Source organism: Pipistrellus hanaki (assembly GCF_964339955.1).
Source record: "Pipistrellus hanaki genome assembly, chromosome: 2".
NCBI classification, from domain to species: domain Eukaryota; kingdom Metazoa; phylum Chordata; class Mammalia; order Chiroptera; family Vespertilionidae; genus Pipistrellus; species Pipistrellus hanaki.
The window spans coordinates 122,693,471-122,710,412 of NC_140504.1; the positions used below are offsets into that span (position 1 = coordinate 122,693,471).

The following is a 16,942-nucleotide window of genomic DNA, read 5'->3' on the forward strand; positions in this document are numbered from 1 at the left end:
CAAACAGTAAACAAAAAAATGTTCTGTTATTTTATGTTAACAATCACTCATTTATTTCAGCCTTTGGTATTCAGCATGTCTCTATTGAAATAAACCTATGTTTCTATGAAAATTAAAACTTGTTTTTTTTGTGGCCCACATAATCTTAAACCTTGTTTACTTGACCAAAGTTAGCCTTTGAGTTTGACATGCTTGGTTTAGGATATTCTGTCACCTCTCCACTGCCCTCCAGGCTTTGCCTGGGGATGTAGACATGACAGCATCCCCTTAAAGGTGAAGGAGGGGAGAGGGAAGAGCCAGGGCCATTGAGGTCCCATAAGAAGAGGAGCCACGAAGAGCATCCCCTGATTTAGAGAATTAGGGGATGGGGCTCAGGTGGTGTCAGGAGGAACTTACAGAGGGTGGTCAGTCAGGTCAGAGAAGCTGCGTTTGTGGGAAAGCAGTAGATTACGTTTGACTCCAGCTGTGTTCCCAGGACACATACAGGGTGGGGGCACAGAAGTAGGCTTACAGTTGTGAGATCACAAAGCACAGTTTATTCTTGTTTTGTTAATTAATTACTATAAATCCACTTTTGCCCACCCCTGTATAGCCAGGCCACTTGTGCTGTAAGTAGAAGGCAGGAGCAGGGGTCTTCAAACTACGGCCCGCAGGCCACATGCGGCCCGCAGAGGAGTCTGATCCGGCCCGCCAGGTTTTTTGGGCAGTGAGCGCAGCCGAGGTGTTACAGTAGGAATTAGTAGTTCATATAGTCCGGCCCTCCAGCTCTCTGAGGGACCGTGATCTGGCCCCCACTTTAAAAAGTTTGAGGACCCCTGAAGTACAGGGTTGAAATGGATAATCCACAGCGTAGAAGATTCACTCCCCAAATGAAAGCTGACATTGCTACCTGTAAAGGCAGATAGGGACCTTTACAGTAAAATAAAATGCATGATACCACCACTGCCACCACTGAGCTACAGAATACTTTGGTCATTGCCAAGGTTCCCTCGTATATTTCTTGTCAGCTTCTAACCCTAGACAGCTACTTCTCTGTTGACTGTTCTCTGTACATGAGATTTGTCCGTCCTAGAAGAGGCATTGCACCTTAAAATACATATTTTATATGTATTGTTAATGTAATGTGTATGGTGAGTGTGTAACTGTAAGTGATAAAAACTGAGTTTCTCAACTATGGCCATTACACCTCACTTGGACATTTTACATTTCACTTTTTTTCCTGGACAAATGATATTGACTCCATACATTTTGAATCTCCAACCTAAATTATCTTCTTGCATATTACTTACTTCATGTTCATAACTTCCTTGAGTGTCAAACGGGACAGGCTGTATTTTCTCTGAACTATAATTGGGAAAATTAAAGCCAATTTCTCCAAGGTCCCGTGTTAGTCCCAGGATTGGGACACAGGCTGGTGCTCAGGCCTTGCCCTGTGTCTGCCACACTGCACGAACCTAAGCAGCCGTGGGCCAGCTTGCACCCTCCCGAAGCTGCCTGCCCATTGTAGAGAAAGGGGGACCTGCAGTGTGTGCCGGCACTGCCCTTGGCACTCCGAGGTTCCGTCCGCGCCCCGCTGCCTGGGCTCGGGAAGGAGCATGAGCGCTCTTCCCTCCCTGACTCCTGCCTCCTCTCACCCCAGGCCCTGGCCACTCCGGAGGCCTTTGCCAAACACCCGTCCCTGGTGTGGGAGTTCTACCACTACCGGCGGGAAGTCATACAGCGCGTGAATCCAAACCCCGGGCACCTCGCCATCGCCGAGTGTGAGGCCCGGCTGCGTGAGCAGGGCCGCCGGGTCATGGTCATCACCCAAAACATCGATGAGCTGCACCGCAGGGCTGGTACCAAGAACCTTCTGGAAATCCATGGTGAGAACCCCCAGCCTCACACGGGGAAGGGAACTAGACTTGAAAGCATGACCTGCCATTTCCCACCTGGACTCACTAAAACAGAATCCGCATGCTGACAACACACCCAGGTGTCTGGTGTGCGCCTGTTACACCGTGATAGCGCTGGTCTGCACAGCTGCGTGCACGCCGCTCGCTGAGCAGCTCTTGAGGGGGTTGCGTTAGAGACAACTGCCCAGCTGGGCTGGAGGGAACCAGGAGGGGTGGGCCATTGAACAGGTGGCTTTAGCAGGATCTGATATGGGGGACCTTGGCATGTCTGGGGTATCTATTTACTTTCCCTTTGTCCCAGTTGGTTCTGTCTACTGAGGCTGTGCTTCTGCAGAGCCCTTCAGCCTTTAGGGAGCTACCGCTCAGCCACCTGCACTGAACTGAGCCCACCAAGTTGTCACACACAGGTTTTACCTTAGGTCCCTCTGGCTTTCCCTCTCTTCCCTGATGACAGCCTCCTTTCCCCTCTTGTCTTCTTACTCCTTTCCCCTCTGTGCTATCACCAAAAAAATCTAATAAACCCATTCATCAGTGGGCAAGCCAGGATTTTTTTCCCCCTGAGGACATTTGCGTTTAAGAGTCTACAAAACTTTAATTCCAAGGGATGCATTTCTAATAGTGGCATTTCCAGGAACAGTTAGCCAATGGGGATGGTGCCTGTGTGTGTACACCGTGAGATTGCCCATTTTTTTCCTAAGCTTATGGTCACCCTGATAATGAGAGGTGAGCATTGTTCACTTGGGTCCCATCCCTCTTTTGTGTCCTAACAGTGTCAGCCACCTACTCACCGAACATCTTTGGCACCTTCTTCTGTTGGATCTGGGATACTTTCCACACGGCTCTTCTTCTTTCTGTGCAGTGTCAGATTGTAGGCTGGCACTTGCCATGCAGAACATATAAAAATCAAAATCCCGTTATTTTAAGCATTAAATAAGATAATATATAGATACTAGTTGGGACATTTTTGGTTGCAAGTGATGATAACTCGCTTCAAATTCAGGTAAAAACAAAAGGAAGCCCTTTCATCAAATTGAAAATGCAACATGTTTTTAATGTGATATTAGAACGGAAATAATCTGCACAAACCCTGATATGTTATTACCCCTTAGAGTTCACTATCTTACACATATGGGAAGGGCTGGTTAAACTTACTGACGTTTTTAGAAACCCTCATGCGTATGGAAAACAAACATGGGTAAGAGAGAGTGGCCAGATATTTCCTCTGAATGGTTTCTGAAGGTCTCGGAGGGGCCGGCGACTGTGCTCCGCGCCTGGGATTGGTGACGCAGCCTTTCCTCAAAGGGGATCCTCTCCTGTCTCTGGGTTTCCTTCCCAAACGGCTGACGCACATTCTGCAGGTTTGACGTGGGGCCTTTCTCAGTCTTACCAAAAGGTGTCAGTGGAAGGGTTCTAGATAACAACCAGGACTCATTTTTCTTCCCCAAATGGACCTTAAATGGTTTGTTGGCTGAAATAGGCAGAGGCCGCCTTTGTCCAGTCAGGACTCATGTCAGTCATGGTGTAATCCTTCAACAAGTGCTGGCTATGGCAACCACAGCACATCCGTCATGTGGCCAGGGGCAGTTGCAGGATGCGTCCGAACTTCAGAGATGTTTGTGGGAAAGTAGCCATGCTAAAACTGACAAAATAGGTGCGTTGGCTGGCAACACTGAGGAGCCCTGGGAGAAGCTGACGTCAGCAGCAGGCTCACTGTCTTTCTCTCCCTGCCCCTCAGCTTTGCTCACTCTGAGTTACTTTATCTCTCCCGCTGTAGTTTTTGCCTACATGTGCCAGCAAAGGTAAGGTCTGGCAGCTCCAGGCTCACTCTTGCTTAGCTCTCTCCTCAGAAAATAAACCTCAGAGAGCCTTGCTTGGGTCACTTACCTGCTTTTTAACCAAACACTATTGCTAGAGAAGTGGGGTACTGGGATTGGACCAGTCTAAAACGTGTATCCAAGCTTGTATTTTAGGATGATTGACAATTTCATCAGCTTGGCATGGGATAGAGGAGAGATGGGCCCTCAACAAAGTGACACTGGACAATGGAACAATGTGTTTCTACCACAGTGTGTGTGTGTGACATGCTCAGCACAGCACTGGGCACATGACAATATGTAGTGACTTGTGGTCACTATTATTGGGTGAGCTCAATAAGTGGTTGCTAGTTCTAGCCGTTATTTTCTTCATTTATTAGTTGATTAATTATTGATTGATCTGGTTTTGGATAAAATATTCAAGCTTTATTAATTTAAAATTAAGATTTGTAAACACATCCCAAGCTACTGAACCTTTATCAATCATGTTCATAGTAAATCATGCCCTTAGTTGGTTGGCTTCACCTACCCTATTGATCAGTTCAGGTCTACCTGAGCATCACTCCGAGAAATGTGAGAGTGCCTTAGTCATGAGTGATTGTTTCATCTGTCTCTTCCCTCTAGAGTACAGAGTCCAGGAGGGCAGATGCTCCTGGCTTGTTCAATAGTACTACATGCCTTTACATTTCCCATAATGCCTAGGGTAGGCCCATTTGCTAAAATGAACATATAAAAACTAAGTAATTTTGTATCCTTTTGGACTTGGAGACAGTTGTTCTTGATGATATTATTTCTGGTCTTGCCTGACTGTTTTTCAGGTAGCATATTCAAAACTCTGTGTACCTCTTGTGGGGCTGTGGCTGAGAATTACAAGAGTCCAATTTGTGAAGCTCTTGCAGGAAAAGGGTAATTATGCTGTACTACAGAATAAGTGTGTGTTGTTTTCTCTTTTGAATTGAACATAAATGTGGGGAAATGAAACATTAATCTAAGATTTGCATGGATATTGATAACAAATGGGATCCAATACATTATACCATATTATGAAAGAAATATTTTGCTCACAATTTATATTAAGTGAAAACCATAGAATCTAACTCTATATAGTCTGGTCCCAACTTTGTATTTTTTTAAATTCTTACCCAAGAAATGAGGATATTTTTCCATTGATTTTAGAGAGTGGAAGAGAGGAGGGAAGATGAGAGAGTGAGGGAAAAGGGGGAGAGGGAAATAGCAACGTGACAGAGCTATATCGATTGGCCATCTCCCACATGTGCCCCAGCAGGGTGGGGATCAGACCTGCAGCCCAGGTATGAGCCCTGGAGTGCCCTTAATAAGGAATGGAACATGTGACCCACAATGCTTAGGCCTACACTCTAACCACTGAGCCATGCTGGTCAGGGCCCAACTTTGTATTTAAGCCCTCTCTCTCTCTCTCTCTCTCTCTCTCTCTCTCTCTCTCTCTCTCTCTCTCTCTCTCTCCATGTTGATGTATTTGTATATAGATAACAGACCTAAAGAAAACATGGCAAAATTTTAACAGCGATTATCAGGAGTGGTGGGATGATAGGTAATTCTGATTTCTGCTTTATATCTTTTTGAATGTTTCAATATTTTTATGATGAACATGTATTATTATTGTAGTTAGGGAAAGAAATTAAGAGTAGACTCAGACAGCCAAAACCGGCTTGGCTCAATGGATAGAGCGTCGGACTGCGGACTGAAAGGTCCCAGGTTTGATTCCGGTCAAGGGCATGGACCTTGGTTGCAGGCACATCCCCAGTAGGGGGTGTGCAGGAGGCAGCTGATCGATGTTTCTCTCTCTCATCGATGTTTCTAACTATCTCTCTTCCTCTCTGTAAAAAAATCAATAAAATATATATATTTTTAAAAAGAGTAGACTTAGAATATTTTTTTTTCTTTATTTATTTATTTATTTATTTATTTATTTTTTACATATTTTCTTGATTTTTTTTTTTTATTGCCCCCCTCCCTCCCTCCCACACATCCCCTCCCTCCCCATAGTTTTATGTCCATTGGTTGTACTTATATGCATTTATACAAGTCCTTCGGTTGATCTATTATCTCCCCCTGATATCCCTACCCTCCCCACTGTAATTTGACAGTCTGCCTGTTGCTTTACTTTCTCTATATCTGTCTCTTGGTTCATCAGTTTATAAAGATCTTTATCATCCACCGATGTGTGAGGTCATGTGGTGTTTCTCTTTCGTTGATTGGCTTATTTCACTCAGCATGATGCTCTCCAATTCCATCCAGGTTGCTGCAAATGATGAGAATTCCTTCTTCTTTATGGCAGCATAGTATTCCATTGTGTAGATGTACCATAGTTTTTGGATCCAATCATCTGCTGACGGGCACCTAGGCTGTTTCCAAATTCTGGCTATTGTAGATTGTGCTGCTATGAACATAGGGGTGCATATATCCTTTCTGATTGGTGTTTCTAGTTTCTTGGGATATATTCCTAGAAGTGGGATTACTGGGTCAAATGGGAGTTCCATTTTCAGTTTTTTGAGGAAACTCCACACTGTTCTCCACAGTGGTTGCACCAGTCTGCATTCCCACCAGCAGTGCACGAGGGTTCCTTTTTCTCCGCAACCTCGCCAACACTTGTCGTTTGTTGATTTGTTGATGTTGGCCATTCTGACAGGTGTGAGATGGTACCGCATTGTTGTTTTGATTTGCACCTCTCGGATAATTAGTGACTTTGAGCATGTTTTCATGTGCCTTTTGGCCTTCCTTCTGTCTTCTTTTGAAAATATTCTGTTTAGGTCCATTGCCCATTTTTTAATTGGATCATTCATCTTCCTTTTATTTAGTTGTATAAGCTGTCTGTAAATGTTGGAGATTAAACCTTTATCAGTGGTAATATTTGCAAATATGATCTCCCACACCGTGGGCTTTCTTGTTGTTTTATTGATGGTTTCTTTTGCTGTAAAAAAGCTTTTTATTTTGAAGTAGTCCCATTTGTTTATTTTCTCTTTAGCTTCCATTAGACTTAGAATATTGAGAAAAATTCTACCTGATCATTTTACCGGTAAATCAGTATAAAGTATACAAGAAATAAGCTATAAAATAAAGAGGTGATATGCAAATTGACTGTCACACCCGCACACAAGATGGCTGCCCCTATATAGCCACAAGATGCCTGCCACAAGATGGCCGGAAGGGGAGGGTAGTTGTGGGTGAACAGGACTGCAGAGGAGGAAAGTTGGGGAGCAAGCCTGCAGGGGAGGGCAGTTAGGGGCAACCTGGGAGAGGAATTGGGGGCAATTGGGCTGACAGGGGAGTAGTTAGTCATCTATCAGGCAGCAGGGGTGTGGTTTGAGGGTGATTAGGCTGGCAGGCAGAAGCAGTTAGAGTCAATCAGGCAGGCAGGCAGGTGAGAAGTTGGGAGCCAGCAGTCCCAGATTGTGAGAAGTATGTCCCAATTGCCAGTTTAGACCTGATCCCACAATCTAGGATCCCAAGGGGTCCCAGATTAGAGAGGTTGCAGGCTGAGATTAGGGACACCCCCCATGCATGAGTTTCATGCACTGGGCCTCTAGTATTAACATAATGTCATTGAAGGAAATTCAAATGATAACATAAAATGTAAGTCACAAAACTCCCCCGTTAATGCATATGGCTGCTCCACCTCCTCCTGCATACAAATTCCCTCTTGTGGTAAAACCACTAGTAATTATTTGGTGTCCATTTAGCTCATGTATTAATTAGGAGTTTTGTACCATATCCTGCCAAGCAAATATACATACTTATTGGGTTATGTTATTCCTTTGTTTTTTGATAATACCAATGACATTTTTTTTCTTTTCTAATATTGTTTGTTCAGTGCTCCAGATCTCGAAACACAAGATGCCAGCATCCCATTGGAAAAACTTCCCCGGTGAGTAAAATCTTTAATCTATACTTGGTGTTCCAGGTTGTAAGAAAAGAAAAGTAAGAATCAAAATCCAAGTTCATTTGGTGAGATGCCTCTTAAATCCTCAAATGTAAATACCAGCCCGGCCCTGTGAGGCTAAGGGCAGAAGTGCAGAGGATGAACGAAACCTGTGGAAAGAAAACTGCTGCTTTCCAACCCTTCTTGTTTTTCATTAGTTACCGTCATCTTCATCCTCCTCCTCCTCACCAATGTTATTAATCCAGGTTTATGGAGACAGTGAAAGGTCTTGCAAAGATGAAATTATAGGACCAAAATGTTGTAGATTTTTTTTTTAAACCTAGAAAGATTTTTGTCAAGTTTTCAAAGCCAGATATTAAAAAGCATTTCCAAAAGTGTTTCAGAGAGAACTCTATCCATGTGATGTTCATAGGCATTGCTTGAAAAAAAAGATGTTATGTGGTCAGATCACATTAGATTAAGCCAAGTCTGAGTATGTTTGCTTTACTGTAGGACTTCTCAGGGCATTTTATATGCTAAAGTACATTGTTACTCTCTAAAAAGTGGTTATAATATGCTAATATTTCCCTGGTTTATTTGACCACAGAATTCTTTTTATTTTTCTTAATAAGGCTTTTCATTACTAAATGCTGAAATTTCTATCTGAAAGAACAGGGAATCCTGAGGGGTTCCTTAGTAGGACAATAATATGATGAAAATTATGTTTGGGTGAGGTTATTTTAGAAGGTAGAATAAAATGACTAAGAGAAAATGGGGAGGATATGGTGATAGATTTCTAGTAATTGATACTGGAGAACTTGGTTATAGATAGCACCAGAGAGAGGCGAATCTCAGAGAAAATAAAAGGTCATTGATGAAATTAGGGGATGATTGAGGTGTTTGAGACAAATCTTAGTTCAGTGTGTCCTCCCAAGCCTGGGTCACTGAGCAGAGTTGTACCCTTGAGTGTGATGAAGTTACTATGAAAGAGAAAACTGTTTAAGAAAGAGAAGTCAAGCTTGTCTGAAACACATTTGTCTCTAAACTCCATGCATTCAGACAAAATAGAAACTTTATAAGGAAGTTAAAGTTAGTGCTTCATATTCAGGACAAGGTCCTATGGTTTGGGAGGGCAGGGATAGTGATCAGAGGATGAAGTGACCCATCTAGACAGACTGGTTTGGGGCAGCCCCTTGTCTTACTCTGACCCACCTGGGCAGACCTTCGGGCAAGGCTCAGCGTTGAGTTAAGGATGATGTTTTTACAGGTGTGAAGAGGCAGGGTGCGGGGGCCTGCTGCGACCTTACGTCGTGTGGTTTGGAGAAAACCTGGACCCTGCCATTCTGGAGGAGGTTGACAGAGAGCTGGCCCTCTGTGACTTATGTCTAGTGGTAGGTTTTGTTCTTCCCTGATTGTGGGGGTTTTCTGAAACACCAGAGCTGGGGTGGAGATTAATGTTGTTCCTTCCCCTCTCTCCCTTCTCTCTCCCTTCCTTTCTTTCTCCCTCCCTCTGTCCCTTCCTCCTTTTTGCTTTCTTTTCTTCTTTCCTTCTCTTAAGATGTGTATTGAGAGTTGTGGTGTTCTACAGAAAAACTAAAAAACAGTGAATAAGAATTTATCTTAAAATACAAAACAATGCAAGACCATGTCTTTGGCTTCTCAAATCCTTTCCTCCCACAAAAAATATCATAAAAAGAGCATGTTATTGGTTTTAATTTTAAAAATAATACATGTTAGTTATTAAATTTAATTGAGATAACACAAAAAGAGGAAATTAAAAATCCGATAATTCTACCATCCAAAAATAATTCGTTAGCATTTTAGTATGATTTCTTCTAGACCAGGGATGAGCAGACTGTGGCCTATGGGCCAAATCTTACTTGCCACCTGTCTTTGTAAATAAAGTTTTATTGGAACACAGCCATGCCCTTTCTTTTTTGTGTAGTCTATAGTTAGACTACATTGGCAGAGCTGAATGTTTGCAACAGAGACTATATGGCCTATAAAATCTAAAAAACAAAACAAAACACAACAGCACTATTTGGCCTTTTACGGAAAGTTTGCACACCCCTGGTCTAGACCTTTCCATATGCAGATGTACACATAGTGACTAAAAATTTTAAAAATGGGTTCATACATCCAAAACACTAATTAGAAAGAATATATGCACCCTATGTTCATTGCAGCCTTATTTAAAGTAGTGAAGATATGGAAGTAACCCAAGTGCTCATCATTAGATGAGTGGATAAAAAAGATGTGGTACATATATACAATGGATTACTACTCAGCCATGAAAGGAATGAAATCTTACAATTTGTGACAACATGCATGGACCTAGAAGGTATTGTGTTAAGTGAAATAAGTCAGACGGACAAAAACAAATACCATATGATTTCACTTACATGTGGAATCTAAAGAACAAAATAAATGAACAAAAAATTGAAACAAACTCGGAGATACAGAGAACAGACTGATGGTTGTCAGAGGTGAGGAGGTTAGGGGGCTGGGTGAAAAAGATGAAGGAATTGATAAGTACTAATTGGAAGTTATGAAACAGGCCTGGGGATGTAAATTATAGCTTAGGGAGTCTAGTCAATAATCTATAATAATATAAGCTTAATATGCTAATTAGACCAGATAATCTTCCAGACAAAACTGCGGTGGTGGGTGCTAAGTCCCTTGCATGAATTTCGTGCATCAGGCCTCTAGAATTGCAGTAACTAGTATGAGGTAAGGTGGGTACTGGAAATATTGAGGGAAGCACTTTGTAAAGTATATAATAGTTAACTACTATGCTGCATACCTGAATCCAATATAAAATAACATTGATGTAAATAGTAATGTAAATTTATTTTTAAATGGGTCTATATGTGTTCTGTTTTATTCATGTAGCAATTCACTTAGCAAATTCCATGTCAGCACATCATCTTTAATTGGCTATGCAGTGTTCTGGTGTATGTTTTTAACCAATTTTCTATTGTTGGACATTTTGGCTGTTTCAAATTTTGATATTTTATTTTATTTTTATTTTTATTTTTTTTAAATGTATTTTATTGATTTTTTTTTTACAGAGAGGAAGGGAGAGAGATAGTCAGAAACATTGATGAGAGAGAAACATCTGTCAGCTGCCTCCTGCACACCCCCTACCGGGGATGCACCCGCAACCAACGTACATGCCCTTGACCGGAATCGAACCCGGGACCCTCAGTCCGCAGGTCAACACTCTATCCACTGAGCCAACCAGTTTGGGCTCAAATTTTGATATTTTAAATCAATAAAGAAATTTAAAACATTTTTTTAAGTATATTTTAAACAACATTATGGTGAATTGCCTCAGACATAACTCTTTTAAAAAATATGTTGATTAATTTTTAGGGAGAGAGAGAAACATTGATGTGATATTCCATTTATTTATGCATTAATTGGTTGCTTCTTTTATGTGTCCTGACGGTGTATCGAACCTGCAACCTTGGCATACCAGGATGATGCTGTAACCAACTAAGCTACCTGGCCAGGGCCTCAGACATAACTTTGAACATCCTCATCAAATTATTGTCTTAGGACAAATTTTCTAGAAATGGAATTAACCGGACAAAGGGTAGGCATATTTCACATTTTCCTTAACACTTCTTTAAAAGCAGAGCCACTTCCTCATGGATGCATACTCATTCAGTCAGCATTTACTGAGTGCATCCCGAAGCTGAATACAGGGTCAGTGGCTAAGTGAAAAAAGCTGGCTTTCCCCAATCACCCCTGCACCCCTGCCCCAAACCTCAGTACTTAAGTTCTGGCTAAAAAAGAATTCAGAGTGAAGACTCAAATACAAGCAAAAGTTTATTTACAAAGTCACAGAGGTAGAGGAAGTGAGTCAGGGAAGAAATAAGCCAGCTAGTCTTCCCATTCTTGTAAAGAATTTTTATAAAACTATATCCATAGGGGATAACCTGAAAGAATATATATCAAATTGTGAACAGTTGTTATCTTGGGGTAGTAGGGTTATGAATGATATGTCTATTTTTTCTTTGAATTACCTAACTTTAAAAAAGGATCATGGATTATTTACATCACTTCAAAGAGCAGAAACAAAAATAAAACTAACCCCAAAAGGTGATGAGTCATTTCGTTGCCACTCTCTCCGTTTGCACAACCCTCCTTTTCATAACACATCTTTCTGAGTTCCAGTGATCAGCCAAAAAGACGCCTCCTAACTCCTGATTTATCCCTTAAATCCTCTTCATTTATCTCATCCAGCTTAGTCTCCCCTTACCGTCCCCCACCCCCCCACACACAGATTTTCTAAAAAAATGTTTCTTCTCGAAAAGTGTGGTCATTTGTCTGTTTCCATCTGTTTGCTTTGTAGGTGGGAACTTCCTCCGTGGTTTATCCTGCCGCCATGTTTGCCCCTCAGGTATCTGCCAGGGGTGTGCCAGTGGCGGAATTTAACATGGAAACCACTCAAGCCACTAGCAAATTCAGGTACAGGGATTACCAGGGTGGGAAATGGGAGGCATTGAGCAGGTTTGGACATGGTCATCTAAAGACATTTTATTGTTATGTTCTAATTAAAAAAAAAAAAAGACACTGAATTTGTGTTTTATTTGGTCTGTCGTTGCTTTTTTGGAAGAACAAAATATAGTTAACTGTAGACTAAGGTAACTCTGTCTTTTTACAAGAGGTTTGCCATAATACTTTTATTTTTTCACATTTTGAAAGCTTTCTTTGATTCCTTTGGCTTTGCTTTTGTTTGTCTTTTTAAGTAGATTTAGTGATGGCAGGCATTTGGATGTAGGTAAGCTCAACAAATGCTGAGCAGTAAGCCTTGGAGATACCAGCCAGAACTTCTTCCCACTGCTCTCATGGTGAGGCTGCAAGACACATGTCTCTGGTCTAATTGCCAAGAATATTTGTACTTGTGGCTTTATTAGGATACTGATTCTGTTTTCCGTGTTTGTGTGGAAAGAGTAGATAGATCATCATAGTATGCATTTTTAGCCCCATTCATGTTTTCACCTTTTTTCCTTTCTTGTTTCACCCCTGATTTTTTTGTCTTCACTTTTAATTTAGTTTATATCTTATTGTCAGTCTGCTTAATTTCTTTCTCAAATGAGATACAATAGAAATAACTAATAAACAATTCTAAAATACCACTGAAACTCTTGTTATTACTTCAACCAGTGGTTTTCAAACTCGGCTACATATTTTTAAAATACTTATGAGTTGGTACCACCCATGCCATTCTGATACAATATCTTCTCCAGATATTTTTAATCAGCTACAGTCTGCGTGTGTCCTCAATCCATAGTTCTTTATTTTTGTGTAAGTGGTAAGAACTAGAAAGACATCCTTTTTTTTTTTTTTTTTTTTTTTTTTTAATCACCTTGTATGTAAAACTTATACTCTGAAAACTATAGAATGCTACCAAAAGAAGTAAATAAAACCTAAATATATAGAAGGACATCCATGTATATGGATTGGGCAACTAATATTATAAATGTGGCAATACTCCCCAAATTGATTTGGAGATTCACCCATTCTCTATCAAAATTGCCTCTGGCTTCTTTGCTGAACTGATAAGGTGATCCTAAAATTCATATGAAAATGTAAGGGACCCAAAAAGCCAGAACAACGAGTAGAAAGAACTTGGATAACTTATTCTTCCCAATTACAAAACTTGCTACAAAGTTACAGTTTTCAAGGTAGTGTGGTACTAACATAAGGGTAGACATACAGATCAGTGGAATAGAATTGATAGTCCCGAAAAAAAACCCTCACATTTATGGCCAATTGACTTTTGAAAAAGTATGAAGACAAAGCAGTGATGGAAAAAATAGTCTTTTTAACAAATGGTGCTGGAGAAGCTGGATAGCCACATGGAAAAGATTGGAATTGGACCCCTTCACAGCATATACAAAAAATAACTGACATGGATCAGAGGCCTAAATATATAAAATTCTTAAACGAAAATGCAGGAGTAAATCTTTGTAACCTTTCATTTGTCAAAACCTTTTATATGACATAAAAATCACAGGTAACATAAGAAAAAATGGATAAATTATCACTTCTAGGCCTTTTGGCTAAGATCAAGTGTGGAAAATGGATACATTGGACTTTATTAAAATTAAAATCTTCTTCAATGGACACCATCAATTAAGAGAAAAAGACAACCTACAAAATGGGAGAAAATATTTGCAAGTATAATATGTGATAAGGAATGAGTATCCAGAATATATAAAGAATTCTCACTACCCAATAAAAAAGAAATACAATTAAAAAATGGGTCAAATATTCAAATAGTTTTCCAAATATATATATAAGGTCAATAAACCCATTGAAAACATGCTGAACATCATTAATCATTAGGGAAATTAAATTAAACCCACAAGATATCACTTACCAAACTCTAGTATGATTCTGCAGTAGTCCCTTCTTATCCATAGGGGATATATTCCAAGACCCTCCAGTGGATGCCTGAAATCGCAGATAGCACTGAACCTTATATATACTGTGTTTTCCTATGCATACATAGCTATGATAAAGTTTAATTTATAAATTAGGCACAATAAGAGATTAACAGCAATAACTAATAAAATAATTACAATAATCCTAATATATAAAAACCAGGGGCCGTCATGACCAAAACAACCAGATGGACAACTGAACAGCAGGCTGTGTGGGGCAACAAGGCCAGCAGGGGGGTTAGTGAGAGACAACCAAATGACTGAACAGCAGGCAGCGTGGGGTGACCAGGTCAGCGGGAGGGGGTGGGAGAGGGGGGTAGCTGGTGGCAACCAGGCTTGGGGGGGTGGGAGGACAGTTGGGGCAACCAAGCCAGCAGGGGCACAGTTGGGGGCAACTAGGCCGGCAGGGGGACAGTGAAAGGAGAGCAAGCTGGCAGGGGGAGCAGTTAGGGAGAGCAGAGGGGGGCAGTTGAGGGTGACCAGGCCAGCAGGGTGGGCAGTAAGGGTCAACCAGGATGGTAGAGGGGCAGTTAGGGGTGACATGCCAGCGGGGGGGTGGGGAGGGTTAGTTGTAGGTAATCAGGCCAACACGTTGGGGGCGATCAGGCTGGTAGGCAGAGGTGGTCAGGGATGATCAGGGGGTCAGTTAGGGGCGATTAGGCAGGCAGGCAGGTGAGCAGTTAGGAGCCAGCAGTCCCAGATTATGAGAGGGATGTCCGACTGCTGGTTTAGGAACGATCCCTAGGATTGGGCCTAAATCAGCAGTTGGACATCCCCTGAGGGATCCCGGATTGGAGAGGGTGCATTCTAGGCTGAGGGGACCCCACCACCCATGCATGAATTTCATGAACTGGGTCTCTAGTATCCTAATTAATAAGAAGGGAATATGCTAATTGACCACCACACCATTGCAAAGATGGCAGCGCCCACAGCCAATAAGGAGCAAATATGGTAATTGTTGCCTCACCTTAAAAAATGGCAGAGCCCACAGCCAATAAGGGGGAAATTTGCTAATTGACTGCTCCCCTCAAAAGATTGCAGCACCCGCAGCCAATAAGGAGAGGATATGCTAATTGACTGCCATGCCCTCAAAGATGGCGGCGCCATAGCCACAAGATGGTGGTGCCCAGTCTCCTCATCCCTGTCGGAGCAGCAGGCATGCGGGCCAAGATAAAGGCAGTTCTGTGTGCATGCCTCCAGAGTTCCCCAGTTCCCTCAGCCCCCCAGCTGCCCAGGGTCAGCCCGAGGCACACACAAGCCTCGGATGGTGGTTACCCAGCCACTCAGGGCCAGCCCAAGACTCAGGTAACCAGGACCGGCTGAGGCTTGTGCCACCGGCAGTGGCAGCAGCAGAGGTGTGATGGGGTATCACCTTCCCCTGATTGCCAGGTTGCCTCCGCCCCTGAGGGTTCTCGGACTGTGAGAGGGGGAAGGCCAGGCTGAGGGACTCCCCCTCTAGTGCATGAATTTTCATGCACTGGGCCTCTAGTATTGTAATAAAAGTGATGTGAGTAAAAAAGTATACAGTTACAGAAGGGAGTTGTTGGGATTCTTTGCAGCTTGTCCTGGGAAAATATGTTTCCTACTCATCTACAGCTTTATCTGTGTCTGTTATTCCCATCGAAGGATGGCAGGGCTGATTTTCACTGGCCAAGCTCAGTATTACCTTTTCAATGTCAATTGTAATTCTTAGTTTTTGGTTTTTCCTGATGGTCGTACATGGGAGAACTGGGCTACATAAACCCCGACATGAAAGGAATTTTATATGGCATGGCCACTCAGATTTTGGACCTTCTTCCAAGTTGCATGCTAAAATGCCATAGTAATATCTTATTTCATTGCCTGTTAAATAACAATTTTGTCAGACCCTCTTTCCATTTTATTGAAAGCAAGGATGAAAAGGCCATATTTGAATAAGGATGTGATATCCAGTCTTCAGAAAGCATTTGTTTTCTTTATCCTACACCAATATTTCAAATGTCTCTTTAGTTAGCACCCCATAGGTTTTCACACTCTGGGCTAGGACACCATCTAAGATTTGGGGTGAGGGAGGGGTGCAGCCTGCCTTTGTGAAGTGGGGAAGGGTGTAGTGAAAAGGGGCATTTGACAGTCACTTTCTTAGGAAGGAGACCATGTGGGATTGAGGATATGGAAATTCCCTGAAAGCTCTTCGAACCTTGGAGGCTATACTTCTTGGACAGTCCTATGACCACTATGCTGGGGAGGAGCTTTCTAGCTGCCAGTGTTCAACACGCTGAGCGTGGCAGGAGTGGAAATGCCACTCAGTCAGGGATGCCCCTTAGTGGCATTTTGTGACATGAACAGTATTTAAGGGCTAAGATATTGATGATTTGTGTTGCATCCGAATTGGTAATATGATAGATTACTACATTGAGCAAATGCTTTTTTCATTTTTAATTGTGCTCAGTTGGTTTTCTTAATTATACACTACAAAACCCTGCTATTATTCTGCCCTAAGTGTTTTCTCTTGAAGGAAGCAGAAATCATTGATTTTTCTTCCTCCTCTTTGCTCTTTTTTTTTTTTTTTTTTTTTTTTTTCTGACTACAAGTCAGAGCTAGTTGTGAAATGGTTGGTTTGAGGGGCCTGTTGATGCAGCTAAAATCTTGTGATCTGAATGGTGCATGAACTTATTTTTTCTCTTGTCCTTAGTACATATGAATGCTATTTTAATGTAGTATGTACATATCATAAAACATAAAACTTTCATTATGGCCCTGTAGCTCAGTTGGTTAGATAGTTATCCCAATTCACCAAGGTTTCCGGTTCAATCTCCAGTCAGGGCACATACAAGAAGCAACCAATGAATGCATGAATAAGTGGAACAACAAATCTCTCTCTCTCCCTCCCTCTCTCTC

At 41.9% G+C, this 16,942-nt stretch overlaps 1 protein-coding gene across 5 annotated transcripts in view; it reads left to right on the forward strand.

The window, feature by feature from the left end:
- SIRT5 (sirtuin 5) overlaps nucleotides 1-16,942 on the forward strand; it is a 32,400-nt gene that overhangs the window by 14,536 nt on the left and 922 nt on the right. For all 5 annotated transcript variants that reach the window (XM_084872746.1, XM_084872749.1, XM_084872748.1 and 2 more), the window contains exons 4-8: nucleotides 1,640-1,865; nucleotides 4,528-4,615; nucleotides 7,560-7,613; nucleotides 8,875-8,998; nucleotides 11,968-12,083. In XM_084872746.1, the coding sequence (XP_084728872.1) occupies nucleotides 1,640-1,865; nucleotides 4,528-4,615; nucleotides 7,560-7,613; nucleotides 8,875-8,998; nucleotides 11,968-12,083 (608 nt within the window). The remainder of the gene's footprint in view (nucleotides 1-1,639; nucleotides 1,866-4,527; nucleotides 4,616-7,559; nucleotides 7,614-8,874; nucleotides 8,999-11,967; nucleotides 12,084-16,942) is intronic.